The following is a 21,972-nucleotide window of genomic DNA, read 5'->3' as shown; positions in this document are numbered from 1 at the left end:
GGAAAAAAAACAACAACCTTCTCTCCAAATACAAAAAAAATTAAAGAATATCCAAGGAAGGGATGGTAGCCAGAGCCATCTTAGACCTGCTTTCAGTACAATCACAAGGCCCCTTAGCTGTGGAATAACAGCTACTGACATCTCCATAAAATTGATTAATTTCATGCGATAATTTTAAAAAAATCAATTAAAAGTAAGTCTAACTTAAATATGTTACTGTAGAAGGTGACATTAAATAAAATCTGAAATATGTGCTGAATGCCCAGATAAGTGAGTTTAAGTGGAATGTAAACATCTTCCTTAAATTGTACCTTCCCACCATTTTTGAATTTACAAGGGTTTGTAGGTGAACGTTACCGGTTTACAAACTCCAGAGATCAGCCATGGATAGCCAACTGCTGCTCACTGAATGCACCAGCATGCCTCAAAAGCCTTTTCAAGGTCACACTCGGCACTGAGGTGAATGGAGTCTATTGTCTGCCTTAATAATGTACATTTACATAATATCTTTCATTCAAAGATCTCAGAGCACTTTACTAACAATAATTAAGTCAGGTGAAGTAAGTATTTCACCATTTCACAAAATGGAGGCAAGACAGAGGTTTGGTGACTTGCTCAGGGTCTCTGTCTGTGGCAAATATGGTAACACCACCCAGGAGGTCCCAATGCTCACCTTCATTACAAGATTCGTTGAATGTCCTTCTTGCCCTTATTATTGGGACATTCTTTATTTATCCCTTTAAGCAAAGCTGTTTAGTATCTGATGCCACCCTCTCAAATAAACATTCCATCTGCTTCTTATTACACGCTAAATTGAATTCATTTGTACATAAGTGATTAAAACCAGAAGCTAGGTGAAAAGCATCTCTCCCCACCTCTGCATCTCCTCTTGTGTGAGATTCTTTCGCATTTCTCTTGAGAGGTGGTACAGTCGGTGAAGTGTGGATGCATGGAAAAGAGCATTTCCTGATTTCCAGAAGACAGTGGAAACTTTGTGATAGTAATTTGCCATCAGCTGGGGTTTGGGTGGTTTCTTTGACAAGGAGAATAGCCCATGAATATCCTCCACTGCTTTGAAAGCTTCCTAAAATAATGAACAAAAGAATTATTTTCAGTATATTACTTGCAAGAAAATTAGAAAACTAAAAGCTAAAGCTTTTAGGAGCATATTTAATATACACAGCTTTATCATTTGAATATATATCTTTATCTATAATTTTCAACTTGATCAGTTACCCATAAATAAATATATTCCTTTCTAACGAAGACATGATTTACATATATTGCAAATACTTTAAAACTATTTGCTAGAGCTGGGCAGTAAAGGGAATTCTGTTTCATGGAAAAATTTAGTTTCATTCCAATTTGGCACAAAACTAGAAGATTTCAAAATTCTCTATAAAAGGGAATAAACCCCCAATCTGAGGCAGTCTGCCTGGTGGGCTGCTTTGGAGCCACAGACCCTGGAAGCCCAAGGCTACAAAAGATCAGTGAGCCTGGACTCCCAGCGAGGCCCTCAGCTCTCTCTGTCAGCCCACCAGGCAGGATACAAAGGAGCCAGGTGGGTGAGCTGACAAGAAATCAAGCACACAAGGTAGTCAGAAGCCTGCCTGGTTTCCATCGGAACTTCATCAAAATTGAATGATCTTTGAAAAACATTTTGATTTCGACAAACTGGCAAATTCCAATGACAAAATGTCTCCTCAGAATTTTTTCAACAAGCTCTATTTGCCCTTCTCTCTATCTCCCATCTAATCAATAGTGACCAGAACTGCCTCAGATTTATTATATTAGAAGCATGACAAATCTACACCTGATAAAGGAACATAATGGAAATATTTTTAAAGATTAATGTAAAACAAATTAACAAAACTTGCATTAATAACTGTAATTTTGACTTTGGCATTTCTCTAAAGGAAAAAGACTGAGTAGAAATAACAAAAATAAATTAGTATCTAAATCATGGACGGTCATATTCCACAATTTTGGGACTCTGAAAATAGTTAGAGCAAGGGTAGGCAACCTATGGAACGCGTGCCGAAGTCGGCACGTGAGCTGATTTTCAGCGGCACTCACACTGCCCTGGTCTTGGCCACCAGTCAGGGGAGCGCTGCATTTTAATTTAATTTTTAAAAGAAGCTTCTTAAACATTTTAAAAACCTTATTTACTTTACATACAACAATAGTTTAGTTATATATTATAGACAGAGAAAGAGACCTTCTAAAAACATTAAAATGTATTACTGGCACGCAAAACCTTAAATTAGAGTGAATAAACCCAGCACAGCACTTCTGAAAGGTTGCTGAACCCTGAATTAGAGAATGGGGACTCCCATCACAGATTTAGGTCCCTGCTGAATGCCTCCAGAAAATCTGATCTCTCCCTTGAGAAAGCAAATTTTCAGAGATGAGGAGGGTCAACTGATTTCTTTCACTTATACTCCAAGCAGTCTTTGGCAACTATATCAACGCCCACAAAAATTCATTTTCCATTGCAAATAGTGGCTTATCTTGAAGTTCTGCTTCTAGACAGCACCAGGATCACCAGCTGTTTGATACTTAATACACGTATGACTACAGTATAAATTCAACACATTAAAATTTCACTCTAAATCTTCGCATCCCTGTATGTATTTTAGATCTTGGAGAACACACCACAGAATTCAAAATTTGATGCCAGTTTGGGACTGAGGGTCTATGGATCTTGGTGCAGTAAAGTACTGTGGGTCCTGTTAATAAGCATAAAGTTAAATACATACCTGCCACAATTCCATGCTAATAGCACTGTCCAGCTGTACAAGCCTTGTCTCCAAGTGCATAGACTGGCTCTCAGGATTACTGAGGTTAATTGCTGTACTTTGGTTATGGTGGCGTTGGATCTGCCCTAAATGCATCCTCAGGTTATCGCAGAGTTTACGGAACTCAGCCTTACGAGTGTACTGCAAGCAGAACTTAAAAGCTGTGAAATTGAATGATGTTCATGTTAGCAATATTAACTATTAAATGTTAACTATTAAATAACTATAAAATTAGCTATGGCTTCAAACTGCATGATATGAAAATCAAGTTGCCTAAAGATTCTTGATTTGGAGAAGTCCACTGAAAGCCTCTCAAGAGACGAACCAGAGACTATGCCAGATAATACTACCTTGAGTGTTTTTGCAGAATTACTCAATTAAAAACCTGACAAGATCACTTTATTAGACTGTTTTTAAAATGTTTGACAGGAAACACGGTTCCTTGCTTTTATGTTGTACCAGCCTTTCACAAAGTGTCAAAAATAATTCTGAATAAAACTGTCTGGGTAGTAGAATCTAAAAGTTTCTGGTTTTGTGAAAAGCAGAAAAAGATTCTCATCAAGCCCTTACTGCTGAAATTCAGATTAGTCCACTGTGGCAAGTTACTTCAACATTCACAAAAAGGGGGTAAATTCTAGTTTTCTACTTCACTCTCTTTTTAAGGCTCTTTTAAAAATAAAATAAGAGTGCCTGCATTGGGACACTTCTACTGATGAAATAGCCCTTTCTCTCCCAGTGATAGACAGGAGACCGATTCTGGATGAGAAAAATCAGTGTGGCAGGGAACACTGGATGAATGATAGGAAGATCCCTCCAAGGAACAAAGGAACCCACCCACAATATGCACAATTTTGGGACACAGAAAAAAAAAATCTAGTAACTTGGAGTTGTTTCTTTCAACAAAGGATACAAATATCCATGTTGTTATGAAAATGGAAGAAAATAAATCTAGATTATTTCTTCCACAATCCCACTCAAAAAAGTCCCAAAGGAGATTCTTTATATGCCCACTTCTCTTCTTTCAAAACTCAGATATTAAGGTCAGAAGGACAACCCTGACTTTCTCATCTTTCCTTCTCCTCAGCACAGCCCATAATAGTTCACCCAGGTATTCCCGCATGGAGTCCAATAATTTGTGATTGAAAGAACAACTATTTCAGGCAGTCAGCTATTGCACCTAAAATTGGTTACATGTCATACCTCATTGGGGGGACAACATTTGCCATAATAGATAACAAGGGGGAAATGTGCCTTCTACTTGTTATTAAGAAAATAGGTTAGAGATTAATACAGGTACAACACTACTAAATATTCTTAGTAGAGGAAACTCCTGGAAAAAATAAAACTGCTCTTGAAAGATCTGTTATAAGAAACTACTTGCATCAAGTAAGATATTAACTACAGACCAGCCATCCTGGAGTCAAGGGGCCTCAGGAGTTTCTAAAATATTGTGTGCATGCACACAAGCCTGAGAGATTAATGTGTTTTCCACCAATAGCTTTATTCAAGCAAAAGTAACCTATAATTTTTCAGCTGAGGGTGTGAACACACAGATGTGCTAAGTCATACTGTAATTTACATTTCATGCTTTCATTTTACCTTGCTGTGCAATATCATGGTAGAGGCGTTCCACTCTAGAATTGTTTCGAAGAAGGTCCAAACACTGTCTGTATGATTCCCATAGAAATTTAACCCAGGGAGTCAAAAGCAGCCGATCTGTACGATCTTGAGTGTCTTCCCCACTTACAGCACTTAAGAGTACACTATAATTGAGAAAATGACAGTTAGTCCCCACGAGTCTCACCCTCATCGCTCACTTACCTTTTTCTTATTAAGACCTACAAAATAGCCCAGTCAAACTTGAACGGCAGTTTACTGTATATTTTTACATGTTCCCAAGACTTTGGCTGTTATGAAGAATTTAAAAAGAAGTCATACGCTTGTCAGTGAATTTCAAAGCTAGTTCAAGCTCAAGCTGCATCCTATGTACGGTAGATAGCTGATGGTACTGAGTGGCAGCCCTGAAAAGCCCAGGTTTCCTTGCTTCTGGTATTCCTCACAACACCAGACTAAAAGACTGTTTTGGGAACACCTCATCTACAAAGTCTTTCCCCCTTCCACCAAGAGAGCAGCAGACTCCTCTACTGGCCCAGACTTCCTCCCCAATTGTCCTGCAATGCTACACCAGAGGGAGCAGCAGCCGATTCAGGTGCTTTCTTGTATCTATTGACATGTGACAAAGCAGAAGTTTATGCTTGGACACTGTTTGGAAAACAGGTACAGTCACACAGTCACTGATTTCTATAATCTTCACAACAGACTACCAGCCTTAAAGCGATATGCCTAAGCAATATGAAAGGATACATTTTCTAAAAGTCTAGAAGATATGCAGATAGTGACAGCTTCCATGTGTACTTGCTTAACATCCTACTTATTTAAAATGTCTGTTTTTCTACTTCTAACTAAATCCACCCATCTCTTAGTCTGCAAGATACCAAGTCGTCTACAAATACAAGGTAAAATTTACACTTTCAGGAATATCCTAACAAATTTTAAATTATTTATGAACGTACATGCCTATGAACTAGACCAAACAATTACTGACCAACTACATATTCTATGGTACTGAACAGGATAATGCTTGATTAAATAATCATTTTTGTTAAGGTTACATTTTTGTTAAAGTTACATTTGTCACAGGCTGTTATGATCATTTCTTCCCCACCACCCAGCCAACAGACAAATCCCTTCAAATCACCAGGTAGTTTGTTTTCCTAAAGGAGGCATTAATTGAAACTTCAAACACAAACACACCCCAGAAACATCCCTTCTTAAAATATGATTTTGGAGAACTGCCTAATTACAGATTTAAAATGTTAAGAAGATAAGATTTGACAGCATGGTCAAGCACTTTAATGTTTAGACAGCTTGAACTGGGTTCCACCAACTCCCAGACACTCTCAGAACCATTTAAATTATTAAATACATAATCTGCCTTAATAAAGTTACATCATAAAGAATATCTGGATATTAATTGAGCAAAATTTACATTTACTCTACAAGTCAGATATGTTATTTATACAATAAAGCCACTTTTTCTAATACTGATGGTTTAATTTTACTCCAAACCTCTTATCTCAAACCTAATTACAAATCCAAAACCAGGACCTGTATATTAAATTTTAAAATAGATTTTTCTAATGTACAACTGGTAAGAGCTACATTAAGTCTTATCTAAAAAGACAGCAGAAGCATAGCCTTCAGCAGCAGTAGAAAGTATTTATATTATGATAGCACCCAGAGGCTCCATAGGGGATTAAGATACCGGGGTGCTGTAAAAACACAGAAGAGACAAACCCTTACAAGGGTTTACAATTGAAAGAAAGACCTCCTACCTCTCTGGAGTTTGAATATTATCCAAGTCTTCTATATCTAGCACCATCTGCTGGGACTCTTCCTTGGCAGCTTCCGTTTTTTCTTCAGCTAGTTTCAAATAGGCTCGAACAACATCCTCTAAGGATTTGATGTTCACCTAGATCAAAGGCAGAACATTTCAAGTGGCTTTCTCCGGCAATGGGAAGCAAATATTGTAAGCATATATTCTAATTATGGTGGTAAAATCTAAAGCAGGCTTATATAGAGTAAGTCCATAAATGTAAGATCAAGTTATTATTTATTACTTGGATTAAATTTATAAATAGTGCCTAGATATACCAATCAAACCTGGAGACCTATTATATTGGGTGCTCTGCTATCTAGACTCCACCCCTGCAAGCAGTTCGGCAGACCTCTGCAACTTGCAGGACTGGGGCCCTGGATACAAAACAATTCTGTTTTAGAAGTAATAAATAAGTTTTAATATACAACTACTCTAACGTACATCATGCTGCGGTTGGTAAAGAATGAACATTTCACAATTCCTACCTGCTGGCAAATGTTCTTGTACTGATACAATCCTTCCTTTGCCAGGTGGCTCTTGCGGAGGTCCACGCAGAGCTCCAGATACTTCAGCATAATCGGCTCGTGGATTTTTTGCCATGTTCGATGTTTTTTGCTTTTCATAACATCATAAAGAACATCGAGGGCAGGTTGTTTCTTGCCAACCTCAAGAAATTCTGAAAATAAAACTCTTCTTTAGACCAGTTATATGCAAACTAAAAGTTCTTCCACTTAAGATACACATTTTTCTATACTTCACATTGTAATTTAGAATTAATTAATAATTGTCACATTAATTGGCTGATCTTATTTTACTGAACAAAGTGAAAATATCAGTTGATGTAATGATGTCTACACTACAACATATGCCTGGGCTTAGACTCAGGTTCAAGCCCAAGCCTGCCTTTTGTCCACACACCAATCAGCCTGACTTGGGTCAGTATGCCTTCAGGACCCAGGCCCTATGGCCCAGCACTGGGGTGGGGTCTGTGCCCAAGGCCCACTGGGACTCGAGTCCATAAGAACAGCCATACTGGGGCAGACCAAAGGTCCATCTAGCCCAGTATCTGTCTGCCGACAGTGGCCAATGCCAGGTGCCCAGAGGGAGTGAACCTAAGAGGTAATGATCATGTGATCTCTCTCCTGCCATCCATCTCCACCCTCTGACAAACAGAGGCTAGGGACACCGTTCCCTACCCATCCCGGCTAATAGCCATTAATGGACTTAACCTCCATGAATTTGTCTAGTTCTCTTTTAAACGCTGTAATAGTCCTAGCCTTCATAACCTCCTCAGGTAAGAAGTTCCACAAGTTGACTGTGCGTTGTGTGAAGAACTTCCTTTTATTTGTTTTAAGCCTGTTGCCTATTAATTTCATTTGGTGATCCCTAGTTCTTGTATTAAGGAAAAATTATTTACTTATTCCTATATCTACTTTCTCCACATCACTCATGATTTTATATACCTCTATCAGATCCCCCCTTAGTCTCCTCTTTTCTAAGCTGAAAAGTCCTAGCCTCTAACCTCTCCTCATATGGGACCCGTTCCAAACCCCTAATCATTTTAGTTGCCCTTCACTGAACCTTTTCTAGTGCCAGTATATCTTTTTTGAGATGAGGACACCACATCTGTATGCAGTATCCAAGATGTGGGCATACCATCGATTTATATAAGGGCAATAATATATTCTCCTTCTGATTCTCTATCCCCTTTTTAATGATTCCTAACATCCTGTTTGCTCTTTTGACCGCCTCTGCACACTGAGTGGACGTCTTCAGAGAACTATCCATGATGACTCCAAGACCTTTTTCCTGATTTGTTATAGCTAAATTAGATCCCATTGTATTGTATGTATAGCTGGGGTTATTTTTTCCAATGTGTATTACTTTACATTTATCCACATTAAATTTCATTTGCCATTTTGTTGCCCAATCACTTAGTTTTGTGAGATCTTTTTGAAGTTCTTCACAGTCTGCTTTGGTCTTAACTATTTGGAGCAGTTTAGTATCATCTGCAGACTTTGCCACCTCACTTTTTACCCCTTTCTCTAGATCATTTATGAATAAGTTGAATAGGATTGAGGGTCCTAGGACTGACCCTTGGGGAACACCACTAGTTACCCCTCTCCATTCTAAGGATTTACCATTAATTCCTACCCTTTGTTCCCTGTCTTTTAACCAGTTCTCAATCCATTAAAGGACCTTCCCTCTTATCCCATGACAACTTAATTTACGTAAGAGCCTTTGGTGAGGGACCTTGTCAAAGGCTTTCTGGAAATCTAAGTACACTATGTCCACTAGATCCCCCTTGTCCACATGTTTGTTGACCCTTTAAAGAACTCTTAATAGATTAGTAAGACACGATTTCCCTTTACAGAAACCAGGTTGTCTTTTGCCCAACAATTTACGTTCTTCTATGTCTTTGACAATTTTATTCTTTACTATTGTTTCGACTAATTTGCCCGGTACTGGCTTTACATTAGCTATCTTCCAGTTGCTGGGTACGGAGGCTGATTTAAAGGACAGGTTACAAACCATAGTTAATAGTTCCGCAACTTCACATTAGAGTTCTTTCAGAACTCTTGGGTGAATGCCATCCGGTCCCGGTGACTTGTTAATGTTGTTTATCAATTAATTCCAAAACCTCCTCTAGTGACACTTCAATCTGTGACAGTTCCTCAGATTTGTCACCTACAAAAGCCGGCTCAGGTTTGGGAATCTCCCTAACATCCTCAGTCGTGAAGACTGAAGCAAAGAATCCATTTAGTTTCTCCACAATGGCTTTATCGTCTTTAAGCACTCCTTTTGTATCTCGATCATCGAGGGGCCCCACTTGTTGTTTAGCAGGCTTCCTGCTTCTGATGTACTTAAAAAACATTTTGTTATTACCTTTGGAGTTTTTGGCTAGCTGTTCTTCAAACTCCTCTTTGGGTTTTCTTATTACATTTTTACACTTAATTTGGCAGTGTTTATGCTCCTTTCTATTTGCCTCACTAGAATTTGACTTCCACTTTTTAAAGGAAGTCTTTATCTCTCACTGCTTCTTTTATATGCTTGTTAAGCCATGGTGGCTCTTTTTCAGTTCTTTTACTGTGTTTCTTAATTTAGGGTATACATTTAAATTGGGCCTCTATTATGGTGTCTTTAAAAAGCACCCATGCAGCTTGCAGGGATTTCACTTTAGTCACTGTACCTTTTAATTTCTGTTTAACTAAACCCCTCATTTTTGCATAGTTCCCCTTTTTGAAATTAAATGCCACAGTGTTGGGCTGTTGAGATGTTCTTCCCACCACAGGGATGTTAAATGTTATTATATTATGGTCACTATTTCCAAGTGGTCCTGTTATAGTTACCTCTTGGACCAGCTCCTGCGCTCCACTCAGGACTAAATCTAGAGTTGCCGCTCCCCTTGTGAGTTCTCGTACCAGCTGCTCCAAGAAGCAGTCAAACTATTATCTGGCGAATTGACCACAGGAAATTGAAGCAATCCCCCTGGTTCAAGTATACTCTGTGTTTAATCCTTCCATTTTATTCTGATTGGGGAATTGAAAACAGATTGAATCACCTCCTGCGTTAGCTGTGGCCAACAATAGGAAGTCCCTTTCCAAGCATGCTGGCACACCTGGTCACAGGACCACAGTCAGATTCTGGTACATCTCTGGTGTGAGGTGAACAAGACACTTGACTCCAGTAAGAATACTAGAAATGACGTTTATCAAGAAATATCAGAGAAGCTGGGAGCACTGGGGATTCAATGGTTAGATGATCAATGCAGAGCAGATCCAGACAGACTATCAGAAAGCCAGGAACGAGAACTGCACCTCTGGGAACTCATCCTGCCTCCTTTGTGAGGACTCTGACCAGGTGCTGGGAACTGCACAAAGCACTAAGACAACCAATCAGCCAAGATGGTGACCTTCTGACCCCTGAATCTACTACAGCACCAGAAGGAAGACATCAGCCACTGGATCACTGTTACAAAGTACTCAGGTGCTCATGCCAGTCCCTGAGGATGCTTTGCCTTCAGAGCAGCTATAGCACATCCTGGGGCCATACTCACAGGAGCTGTTTGATGACTTCCCAGAGAAGCAGCCCGCCACAGAACCAACAGCAGAAACAGAAAAAACAGAAGTAGCCTGAGGCCTGGTAACTTTCTGCATCCATGTTTGTTATTAATACAAATGAGAGATTTCTGGTTTATAACTAAGGTTAATATTTTGTCACCGGTATTTTTAGCAAAAGTTACAGACAGGTCACAGGCAAACAAAAATTCATGGGAACCTGCAACTTTTACTAAATATCCTAAGGGGAAGGAGGGGAACTAACAGTGGGAGCCCTGTTCGTTTCCCTATGAATTCTGATCCAATCTTGGGTGCTGATAGCTGCAAACTTTTCCCATAGTACAAACACCAGAAGGGTAGTCACATTTCAGAGCAGAGTGATTTTTCTAGGTCCTCTTCTGCAGGTCACCAGCCCATTCCACTCATAGATGTGTTGCTCACTCACTGCAAACTGAAAACCCCTTTAGCATAAATGGCTAGCTTGCCCACCAGTAGCCTGGACCAGAATATCCCTTTGACAGTCAGGAATCTCCAGAATACGGATTGCCTAAAAGGATTGTGAAACTATAGGGAGTAAACCACAGCAAGTTTACTTCCATGGTTTATACCCCTGCCCCCCAACCCAAGCTAAAGTGGTCAGCAATTTTTAAAGATAGGTGAAATGTACAAATGATATTTCTGTTGTGTGTGAAGGCTTTATATATACTAGCTCTTATTTTTCACAGAGTATCCGGGAACTAAAATTTAGCTCTCCAAATACACTGAAGGAGTTTTACAAAGTATCATTTTTTGGCCTGGAGATTCCAAAGACACTTCCGCGATGATGTAGACTTCTGTAATACTGAAACAACCCTGTTTCATTTCTGTTTTCAAGCTGTTCTACTTCTGCATGCCAGACACAGTCCAGCAGGAAGCTGGGTGTTGCACTGTCAAAATGCAGTCAAAGAGGATGTTTGTCTGAGACGACCTCATGGTAGACATCCTGGACAGGGGCAGCCACCAGTACCAGAGGGAGAAGAATTCATGACAAAGTTAGAGGCAAAGAGTGCGAGGAGAGACTTGCAGTGCAGCTCTTTGAGCAGGAATGTCACTTGAGAGAAAGACCTATTTGAGAGGCTGCTTGCTAACAGTTGCGAGAGTGAGGCTCCTGGCTCTACCCACACCTGCTGAGCCAACACCATGTCCCAAGTCTCCTCCATGCCACCATATCCTGCAAACCAGGAACTCTCTGGACAATTCTATGGTTCTGTGACCCATACAACCAGGACTGAACGCTAGCTGGACTAGGAAAATGTACCCAGTGCAGTCCCACACCCCTATGCAGCATCTCCTATTCCACACCAAATGCCCCAGAAGGGCAAAGAACAGGGAGGCTGGGGACACTCATACGTGTGAGTGTTTCATTTATTTTTTTTTTGTGCACTGGTTTCATGGTTTTGCACTGTTCACTCTTTGTGTATGCACTTGATTTTATTTAATTTCTCTTTTGGTCATTTCATGGCAGCTGGTCTGCCTATAAGGCTTTTACTATTGTTAACAGGATTGAATTGCAGAATGACAAAGGCTTCGGCTTCATTAACAAAGTTTATTACTATCACTACAGATGAACTGCATAAAATATATATTTAAAAGAATAAAGATAAAAATATGATGAGGCATAACTGGGAAGTCGTATACAACAAAAATGTCTCAATATATCTTTTCGAATCCATAAGTAAAAAACACAGTTCATCTTATCCATATGTAAAAATGCATAAAAATCACCATCCCCACTACCACATTGTAAGAAGTTATTTCATCCACAATTAAAAATTCATAATATTTACTGCCCCTCCCCCAGTGACAGTACTTAGTTTACTGTTGATATTGCTGTTCAGATGCATTCAGAAACTTCTTCTTCTTCATCCATTGGTCCATGCAAGTTCATAATGTGAGTGCAAAAAGCATCCCTGATTTCTGTTGCATGAGTGAATCCTGCTCCAGTTGTGACAGGTGCACTTTCTGCTTGAGTTTACTGGCCCAGCAATCCATCACTATCATACGTCCACTCCAGATGAAATGGCTCGCCTATGGCTTCACAAACTTTGTGAAGAGCACAGCAAGCCACAATAATGCAGAGGATTCCAAATGATTCTGTAAACAGCACCAAATGCACATTCAACCACCATTCTACATCTACTGAGCGTGTAATTAAACCTTTGGCCAGGGTCTCTGTGATCAGCATTCTGTTTCATAACTCTAGGCAAAAGAGGATACCCACGAGTCCCCTAGAACAACAGTGAGGAGAGTTACTCCATTATGACAATGTCATTTGGTAGATCCCAGTCTGCCCAGGAAGGTAAACTCCCAATCAGCAGCAAACCCTATTATCATGCACTTTTCCTCAAATCAGTCTCTGTGGTCGAAAAGAGCCTGAACAACAATGGCATAATACCCTTTTGCAGTTTACATATTCTTGTGCTCCTTGAGGAGGGCAAACTATGGGAACATTAGCCCCATCAATGGCCCTGGTGCAGTTTGGAAACACTATTCTCTCAAAATCAGCAATTATTTCAGGGACATTGTTTATGCCCACAACCTTTGGATAAGTCACATGCAATACTGCCTCAGATACTTCTGTTACCACAGTCAACTTGCCAACACCAAGCTGGTTAGCAACAGACCTGCATCATGAATAGCAACCTTCCACATTGTTATAGCAAACTACTTCTGGACCAGCATGGCCTCCCTCATGTGTGTGTCCTGATACTGGAAGGTCAGGACAAACTGTTCACAAAGCTCTAGAAATGTTACTTTCTTCACGCACAACTTCTGGACAAACTGCTGGTCATCCCAGGTCCGTAAGAGGAGATCCCACCAGTTTCAGAAGCACCAGTCTTAACAAGGAGCATCAACAGCTATACCAAGAGCCACAAGCAGCACCTGCCAGTTAGACTCTGCCATGTCTGTATCGTTCTCCTCCTCCTAGATGTGCTTCAGTAGGACAGAAAATGCTGCCCAAATGTCCATCGGTATCTCATGGATGCTCTTCCCGTTTCCTGAAGTGAAAGGGCAAGCAGTAGAAGTTCTTCAAATGGTACCTCCAGATGTCTGTGCAGACCCAAAAACGGCTCAGTTGGATGTGTTGGCAGGCAGAGGCAACTTCTGGTAATGTGCTGCTGGATGGAGAGTCAAGTTTTCCCACACTGCACTATGAACCAAGGGCTACAGCTGGGGAGGCACTAGGAAGCCTGGGATAGGCTGGTTTGACTCGGGTCTGTGCAGTACTATGTGGACACTTGAATGCTGGTGTGAGACCCAAGTCCAGAAATTCTAAACCCATGGTTACTAATAAGTGTGGACAGTCAAGCATGGGCTTTGAAACGTCTAGTCTGTGGATTTGAGTCCCACAGACCGTGGTCTGTGATGGGATGTTAGATGGGTTGGGATCTGAGTTACTACAGAGAATTCTTTCCTGGGTGCTGGCTGGTGAGTCTTGCCCACATGCTCAGGGTTTAACTGATCGCCATATTTGGGGTCGGGAAGGAATTTTCCTCCAGGGCAGATTGGCAGAGGCCCTGGAGGTTTTTCGCCTTCCTCTGCAGTATGGGGAACGGGTCACTTTCTGGAGGATTCTCTGCAGCTTGAGGTCTTCAAACCGCAATTTGAGGACTTCGATAACTCAGACATAGGCTAGGGGTTTGTTATAGAAGTGGATGGGTGAGATTCTGTGGCCTGCATTGTGCAGGAGGTCAGACCAGATGATCATAATGGTCCCTTCTGACCTTAAAGTCTATGAGACCCTGGCTTACACTGCAGTGTAGACATACCCTATGGCTCTGATCCTATAGTGACATCAGGGAAGTCAGACTTCCATGCAGGCACAAAGAAAAGGTCTACCTCTGTGGCTATAAATGCAGGATCAGAGTCTATATCAATATTAATAATATACAGGGAAATATGTACACCCAGTTTTAAGGATCATTCCATCAAGGAAGACTGCTAACCCTTTTACCAGCCCTCAAGTGCAAAGGCTGAGTAGTTGCAGTTATTAACAGGACCTCACATTGTAATCATGGCTCAATTCTGTCCTCCCTGTAGCATGTATAAAGTGGAGCATGAAATACACCAAGCCATTCAGGAGCAAACTACACTGGAGCAGCACACAGAACTCCCAAGATATATACAGGCACTAACAAAAGGCATTTTTAAACTATGCAACAGCAATTAAAAAAATTAGAAAAGGGAGGTAAAAGATGAGAGAATGAAGAGGACAGAAAAAATTATGACAGAAAAGAGGAGGAAGAAATACAGCTCAGATAAAAGGTAGAGGAAAACAGGTGGGTAAAGGGGCCAGTATTTTCCAAAATCCTTAAAAACTGGTGGTATCCTCCACAACAAGTGAGGAAAGAGGCAATGGAGGAGGGGATCAGAGAAACAAAGCAATGACAAAGTGGTAACACAAGAGCAGAAGAAAATCCTAGCTGCCAGAGCAGCACACCACCTGCTGTATCAGTCTAACAGTCAGGGTTACCTTCAAAAAACAACATCTAAGTTGTCAGAAAGTGGTGAACGAGCTAGCAATTATATGGGAAAGTTACATGTGTATTCAGTACAGGTGAGTCTCATTTTACGCGGGGGTTCCGTTCCGTGGTTAGCGCTTAAAGCAAAAACCGCATATAGTCAAATTTACATTGAGCTGAATGGCGGGCGAAATCACCCGCACTACAGGTACAGTATTAAAATTGTTATTTTTCTCTTTTTTTGTTTTTGTTTTTGCCGACCGCATAAAGCTGAAATCGCACATGTTAAATGCACGTAAGATGCCACAGACCTGTATTTATCTTTTAAGAGATCAGAACTTTAAAATGGAAATAAACTTATAATATTGCTAATGGTTTCCACAATATAAATCAAGAAGAACAAAAGTGGCATTTCAGTTCTGGAACCATACTACTAAATGCTAGGCTAGTTTATGTGAGCAGTCATTTTGCGCAAGAGGAACTGACTCCTCCCTCTGTAGGTAAAACAGTATATAAATTAGTGTTACAAAAACTGGACATCCCATGACATTCAGCATCATTTTAAATTCACCATGATGTTTTTAAATAAAACTACAGGCAGTTTATAATTTAGGTTGTTCTTACTGCTGAACACAGCATATGAGTCAATTACCACTCAGCTTTGGAGGTTTTAACCTATGAGAATAAACATGACAGACTAGTTCAGTCTTGCAGCGAGAATGCTAGTCTGTCCTGTCATGATTCTCAGTGCTGACTATAGCATACAATTAATGCCTATAATTTTGGGGCTTTTAATTTTTAAGCTCACGTAGGACAAGTACTTGCAGTAGATCAAGTAATTAATGGTAATTTAGCAGAAACTTTAACAAAAGCAAGAGCACCCAAAGAGTTCCTGAAGGGCCAAATTGCAACACAACCCTTCTATGTCACTATCTCAGAGATGTGGAAGATTAATAATTCTAAACGTAGCCAAATTTAAATTATTCATCCTTCAATGGCTATGCAAAACATCCTACTTTGTGTTATTGTTTTCTATCCCATAGCCCTTAAATCTATATCCCCTAAATGAAGAAGCTATCAGCTGTCCAAGACAAAGCCTGAACTATCTCCTCTCATAGGATATGACTGAGCTGGTAGACTGGAACAAATGATCCAGTTTCTATACAAGTCTGGGAGTTGGTTGAGGCTCAATCCTGACAAGACAAAGATAATGCTAGAAAACTAGCAAAAGACTCAAAAACTAAACAGCAAAAAATATTTTGTTTTAGGTACATCAGAAACAGGAAGCCTGCCAAACAATTAGTGGGGCCACTGCACGATTATGGTGCTAAAGGAGTATTTAAAGAAGATAACATAATTGTGTAGAAGCTAAATAAATTCTTTGCATTGATCTTCACTGCAGAGGATGTGAAGGAGATTCCCATACCTACGCCATTCCTTTTAGGTGACAAATCTGAGGAACTGTACCACATTGAGGTGTCAGAGGAGGTTTTGGAACAAACTGTTTAATTTAACAGTAATAAGTCACGAGTATTCACCCAGAGTGCTGAAGGAACTCAAATGTGTTGCAGAACTATTTAAGTATGTAGCCATATCAGCTTCTGTACCAGATGACTGGAGGACAGCTAATGTGACACCAATGTTTTAAAAAGCCTCCAGAGGCAATCCTAGCAATCACAGGCCAGTAAGCCTAACTTCAGTACCAGGCAAACTGGTTAAAAAGTAGCAAAGAACAGAATTATCAGACACATAAATGAATATGATTTGTTGTGGAACTGTCAACACAGCTTTTGTAAAGGAGCATCAAGTCTCACCAATCTATGAGAATTCTTTCAGGGTGTCAACAAACACATGGACAAGGATAATCCAGTGGATATAGTGTACTTGGACTTTCAGAAAGCCTTTGACACAGTCCCTCACCAAAGGCTCTTAAGCAAAGTATACAATCATAGGATAAGAGGTACGGTCCTCTCATGGATCAGTAACTGATTTAAAGATAGGAAACAAAGGGTAGAAATAAATGGTCAATTTTCACAATGGAGAGGTAAATAGCAGCGTCCCCCAGGGATCTATACTGGGACTAGTGCTGTTCAACATATTCATAAATGATCTGGAAAAAGAGGTCAACACTGAGGTGGCAAAATCTGTAGATAATACAAAATTACTCAAGGTAGTAAAGTCCAAAGTAGACTGCAAAGAGTTACAGAGGCATCTTAGAAAATTGGGTGACTGGGCAACAAAATGGCAGATGGAATTCAATGTTGATAAAGGCAAAGTAATGCACATTGGAAAACATAATCCCAACTATACATGTAAAATGATGGGGTCTAAATTAGCTTTTACCACTCAAGAAAGGGATCTTGGAGTCATTGTGGATAATTCTTTGAAAACATCCACTCAATGCGCAGCGGCAGTCAAAAAAGCTAACGTTAGGAACCATTTGAAAGGGACAGATAATAAGACTGAAAATATCATAATGCCACTATATAAATCCATCCCACATTCACACCTTAAATTCTGCAGTTTGATCACCCAATCCCAAAAAAAGATATATTACAACCGGAAAGGGTATAGAGACAGACAACACAAATGATTAAGGGTATGGAACAGCTTGCATAGTAGAAGGGATTTAAAAGACTGGGATTTTTTTAGCTTGGAAAAGAGATGACTGAAGGGGGATATGATAGAGGTCTACAAAATCATGAATGGTGTGGAAAAAGTGAGTGTTATTTACTCTTCTACATAAAACAAGAACCAGGGGTCACCCAATTAAATTAATAGGCAGCAAGTTTTAAACAAACATAAGTATTTCTTCACACACCGCTCAGTCAACCTGTGGAATTCATTGCCAGGGATGTTGTGAAGGCCAAAAGTATAATTGGGTTAAAAAAAGAATTAGGTAAATTTATGGGGGATAGGTCCATCAAAGGCTATTAGCCAAGATGAGCAGATCCTATAAATGTTGATGTAACCCCATGCTCTGAGTGCCAGAGCTTGGAGTGGATGATAGAGGATGGATCACTTGATGACTGCCTGTTCTGTTCATTCCTTCTGAAGCATTTGGCGTTAGCCGCTATCAGAAGAGAAGATACTGGGTTTGGTTTGACCCAGTATGGCCATTCTTGTGTTCTTATAAGCTGGGCAACACCCTTACCTGAGGGAGCATGTCCACTTTTTGCAACATAAGTTCTCATTAGAAACCATATTAAATTCTCTAATTTCTCAGTTCTCAGGTTTTATTATTAAATATTTATATTACATAGTGACTAGGGATCCCAGACATGGACCAGGAGTCCATTGTGCTAGGCACTGTATAAACAGAGCAAAAAGACAATCCCTGCCCAAAAGAATTTAGAATCTAAATGGGAGACAAAAGACAACAGGTGGACAGACAAGGGAATACAAGGATACTATGAAACAGTATTAGTCAGCATGATTGGTGGTAGTCTTGACACACCAGTGGCCTAACTGTGGTCAAGTTTTTTGTAGGCACTACGACAGAGGAGAGTTTTAAGGAGAGATCTGAAGAAGGATAATGGGATAGTTTTGAGGATGTATACAGAAAGCTGTTCCAAAGCATAAGGGGCAGCATGGGAGAAAGTACAAAGGTGACTGTTTGAATATTTAACAAGTGGGTGATGGAGCCTGGCATAATCAGAAGTGGGAGTTGTCATTTTGCTAGTGCAGAGGTGAGCAAACTACGGATGTGACACGCGGGACCCTCCCGCGTGGCCCCTGAGCTCCTGACCTGGGGAGGCTGGCCGGCCCCTGGACTCTCCCCTGCTGTTCCCCCTCCCCCACAGCCTCAGCTCGCCCCACCGCTGGCGCAACGCTGTGGGCGGTGGGGCTGCAAGCTCCTGGGGCAGCACAGCTGCAGAGCCCAGCCTGACCCCGTGCTCTGTGCTGCACGGTGGCGTGGATGGCTCCAGCCGGCGCCTGTCCTGGTGTTCTGGGCAGTGCGGCTCTAGCGCTGCCAGTCACCAGTGCTCCAGCCAGCGCGGTAAGGGGGCGGAGAGCGGGGTGTGCGTGTGTGTGTGTGGATAGAGGGCAGGAGAGTTTGGGGTGATGGTCAGGTGGCGGGGTGTGGATAGGGATTGAGGTGGTCAGGGGACGGGGAACGGGGGGGTTGAATCGGGGCAGGGGTCCTGGGGGAGCAGTCAGGAAGGATGAGGGGGCTAGATGGGGTGTCAGGGGGCCAGCAGGGGCAGGGTTCCAGGGACAGTCAGGGGACGGGGGGGTGGATGGGGCAGGGGTCGGGGCGGGCTGTCAGGGAACGGGGGGTCGGCTGAGGCAGGAGTCCGGGGGCGACTCTCAGGGGGGCGAGAAGCAGGGAGGGATAGGGGGTGGGGACCACACCACGTCTGGCTGTTTGGGGAGGCACAGGCTCCCCTAACCGGCCCTCCATGCAATTTCTGAAACCCAATGCGGCCCTCGGGCCAAAAAGTTTGCCCGGCCCTGTGCTAGTGAATGAGACACTGCATAGGTTGTGAAGGGCCTTGAAAATTAAGATAAGCAGCTTACCTTTGATAAAGGGGTGCAATTAGAGGGATTCAAAGAGAGGGTGATATGGTCTAAGAAACAGGCTGGGAAAATGATATTTGCACAACATTCTGAATGGGGAAAGACCATATTTGTTAAGACGAGAAAAAAGGATGTTACCATAACTAAGATGTGATATGATGAGAGCCTGAATGAGAGTTTTAGCTGTGTGGGTGGACAGGAAAAACCATATCAGTGGCAGTGGCCAACTGCGATTTTTACCCCATCTGTTATTAGACAGGAAAAATATCCTTTTTTGACATGTATCCGACGAAGTGGGTATTCACCCACGAAAGCTCATGCTCCAAAACGTCTGTTAGTCTATAAGGTGCCACAGGACTCTTTGCTGCTTTTACAGATCCAGACTAACACGGCTACCCCTCTGATACTTTTTTGACATAGACTTTGCTACAATTATCTATGCCTTTGTTTCTTTAAGATAAGATTACTGGAACATGCTCTACATATGGCTATATGTAGAACCCATTCAGAGACTGAAGCAAATGCAAAATGCAACCACCCACTTTTCAATACATCACATAAAAAAATACAAACACCAGATCTTCCTTTCACCCATATCCTGGAGTTACAAAGATCATTTCTGGGGCTTATTTCACCATGGAAGTCCTATAAATGTTGATTTAAATCTCAATGTTAAATATTAGTTGTGTGAAGTACCATAAAAATCAAAATAACGAAATTGTGAAGTTTAATTAATCAAAATCTTGGCAGGTGCCTATGCACTTTGCCATCAGATGAATGACTGAAGACTGACCTGCATCTTGCGTGCAGGAAATACAGAACCTGGGTAGTTTGTCTGTCATTCAGACAGATGTTATTTAAAAAGATTACTGTAATCGTTGTTTTGGAGGGCAGATGGTCTTTTTGGACAGGATTTTCAAAGCCCTTAGAGTGTTAGGCCCCCTACTCCCTTAGGCACCTTTGACAATTCCAACCTTCATTATTAAGGTGACAGAGAAACCTGCATGCAGGACCATCTTCAAAACACAACTCCCACCTCCTAAGGTGCCACGTCAAACCCCAAGTATCATCCAATATAACTCTGTGCTACCTTTAGGTCCAGATCTGTTTTGAAGCTGGGGGCACCTAGCAGGGTCAGAGTCTTAGGCAGATACCAACCACCTCTTCTAGATGGTTTTTGCTGGCTATTTAAAACAGGTTACACTGAATATAAAAAGCATTAAATGTGTATATTCAATTTGGTAGGAGTCTGTTGATAACCACAGCCAGTCAGGCTTTGTTCTTGGAAGCTGGTAAGGGATACTTCGGCAGCAGCCCTTAGTGATAGCCTTAAAACCGGGTGTGCATATGTCCCAGCATACTACTGTTTATACAGTGAGTTTCATAACTGATATTTTTGCTGTCTATAAAATAAGATCAGTTAATGAGGAGTGGGGCTGTTAAACATGGGGCCTGTAAAGAACAATATGGGGACAGTAGTTGACCACCTATACATATCTCAAATTCCAGCAGGACTGATTCAGCTAAATGTACTGAGAAAGAAACAGAGTTCTACAGTGTATTTTGCAGAGGTCTCTCATATAAAATCTTTAATAAACAAAGTTCTGTTCACTCTGCATCAATATTAAAAATACCATGGCAGTTGCCCAGTGACTAGTGTGTGTAAATGAAGTGTGTCATACACAAGAGTTTGTCAACTGGCTAGGCAGGTCTGTCTTTGTTCATTTTACTGTAACTCTGTCTTCCCTCATCCCACTGGTTTCATCTCATCCATCTGGCAGCGTTTTGTCACGCCCTAATTTGTGCATATTTAGAGTCAAGGGCTGTCCTTTTACTGAGCGTCTGCAAAGTCTGACTGTGGATTGAGGTGCCAAGATGCTGCTCCAATACAAACAGATACACTGAGTGGAGTGTGCCCTTGACCTCCTTCCCCCTGGTGCCACGCAGTGTGCTGTACAATAGCTGACGGCTTCCCTTCGTTTCATCAGAGGCAGCGGCTGTTGCGGCAGTACTGGGAGATACAATCTAGGAAACGCGGCCGTGTGAGAGGCGGCGTTTACATGAGATCGGTCGAGGCCCAGCAGCGTATTCGGCGCGGCACAAAACCGGGGCAGTTGCCGTCCCCAGGCGCCTCCGCTGGGAATCGGACCCAGGCCGCGCCGGGCAGCCGTGAGGGTTTATTGTCACACAGGTCCCGCCCGCGCCACATGGCCGAGCAGGGCCCCGCTGAGGCGGCGACTCCCCACACGGGGGAGGAGGAGGAGGAGCCCGGCGGCGCCGCCCGCTGCCGCTCGGGCGGGCGAGAGGCCCAACGCGGGAAAATGGTCAATGTGTCCCCCGCCCCCCAGGCTTCCTGCCCCCGGGACGGGTCCTGCCTGGGCCTCCCAGGGTGCCGATCCCTGCGCCGGGGCCAGGCCTAGGCCGGGGCCTTCACCGCCCAGCTACACTGGGCCGCGGCGGGGCGGGGGGGGCAGGCCCTGAGCCCTGCCCGCACTCACCGTTCGCCCGCTTCAGGGCATTCTCGGGCCGCTGGAAATACACCGGCATGATGGCGGCGGGGGCAGCAGCTTCTCCTCACAGGGCGGCGGCGGATCGCTCCGTGCGCCCAGCCAGGCAGCCTGCTGGGCCGGAAAGGGAGCGCACCACGTGACCCA

At 42.2% G+C, this 21,972-nt stretch overlaps 1 protein-coding gene across 7 annotated transcripts in view; it reads right to left on the bottom strand.

Moving 5' to 3' along the window:
* EIF3A (eukaryotic translation initiation factor 3 subunit A) overlaps positions 1-21,972 on the bottom strand; it is a 52,324-nt gene extending 30,352 nt beyond the window's left edge. For 5 of the 7 annotated variants that reach the window (XM_045023507.1, XM_045023509.1, XM_045023510.1 and 2 more), the window contains exons 1-6: positions 21,817-21,972; positions 6,723-6,913; positions 6,194-6,330; positions 4,398-4,561; positions 2,760-2,959; positions 876-1,084 (exon numbers count right to left, since the gene is read on the bottom strand). In XM_045023507.1, the coding sequence (XP_044879442.1) occupies positions 876-1,084; positions 2,760-2,959; positions 4,398-4,561; positions 6,194-6,330; positions 6,723-6,913; positions 21,817-21,865 (950 nt within the window). In that variant the 5' untranslated portion in view covers positions 21,866-21,972. The remainder of the gene's footprint in view (positions 1-875; positions 1,085-2,759; positions 2,960-4,397; positions 4,562-6,193; positions 6,331-6,722; positions 6,914-21,816) is intronic. The other 2 variants (XM_045023513.1, XM_045023512.1) reach the window with 1 other exon arrangement.

Source organism: Mauremys mutica, chromosome 7 (genome assembly GCF_020497125.1).
Source record: "Mauremys mutica isolate MM-2020 ecotype Southern chromosome 7, ASM2049712v1, whole genome shotgun sequence".
Classification (NCBI taxonomy): Eukaryota; Metazoa; Chordata; order Testudines; family Geoemydidae; genus Mauremys; species Mauremys mutica.
This window is presented reverse-complemented; position numbering and strand designations above follow the sequence as displayed.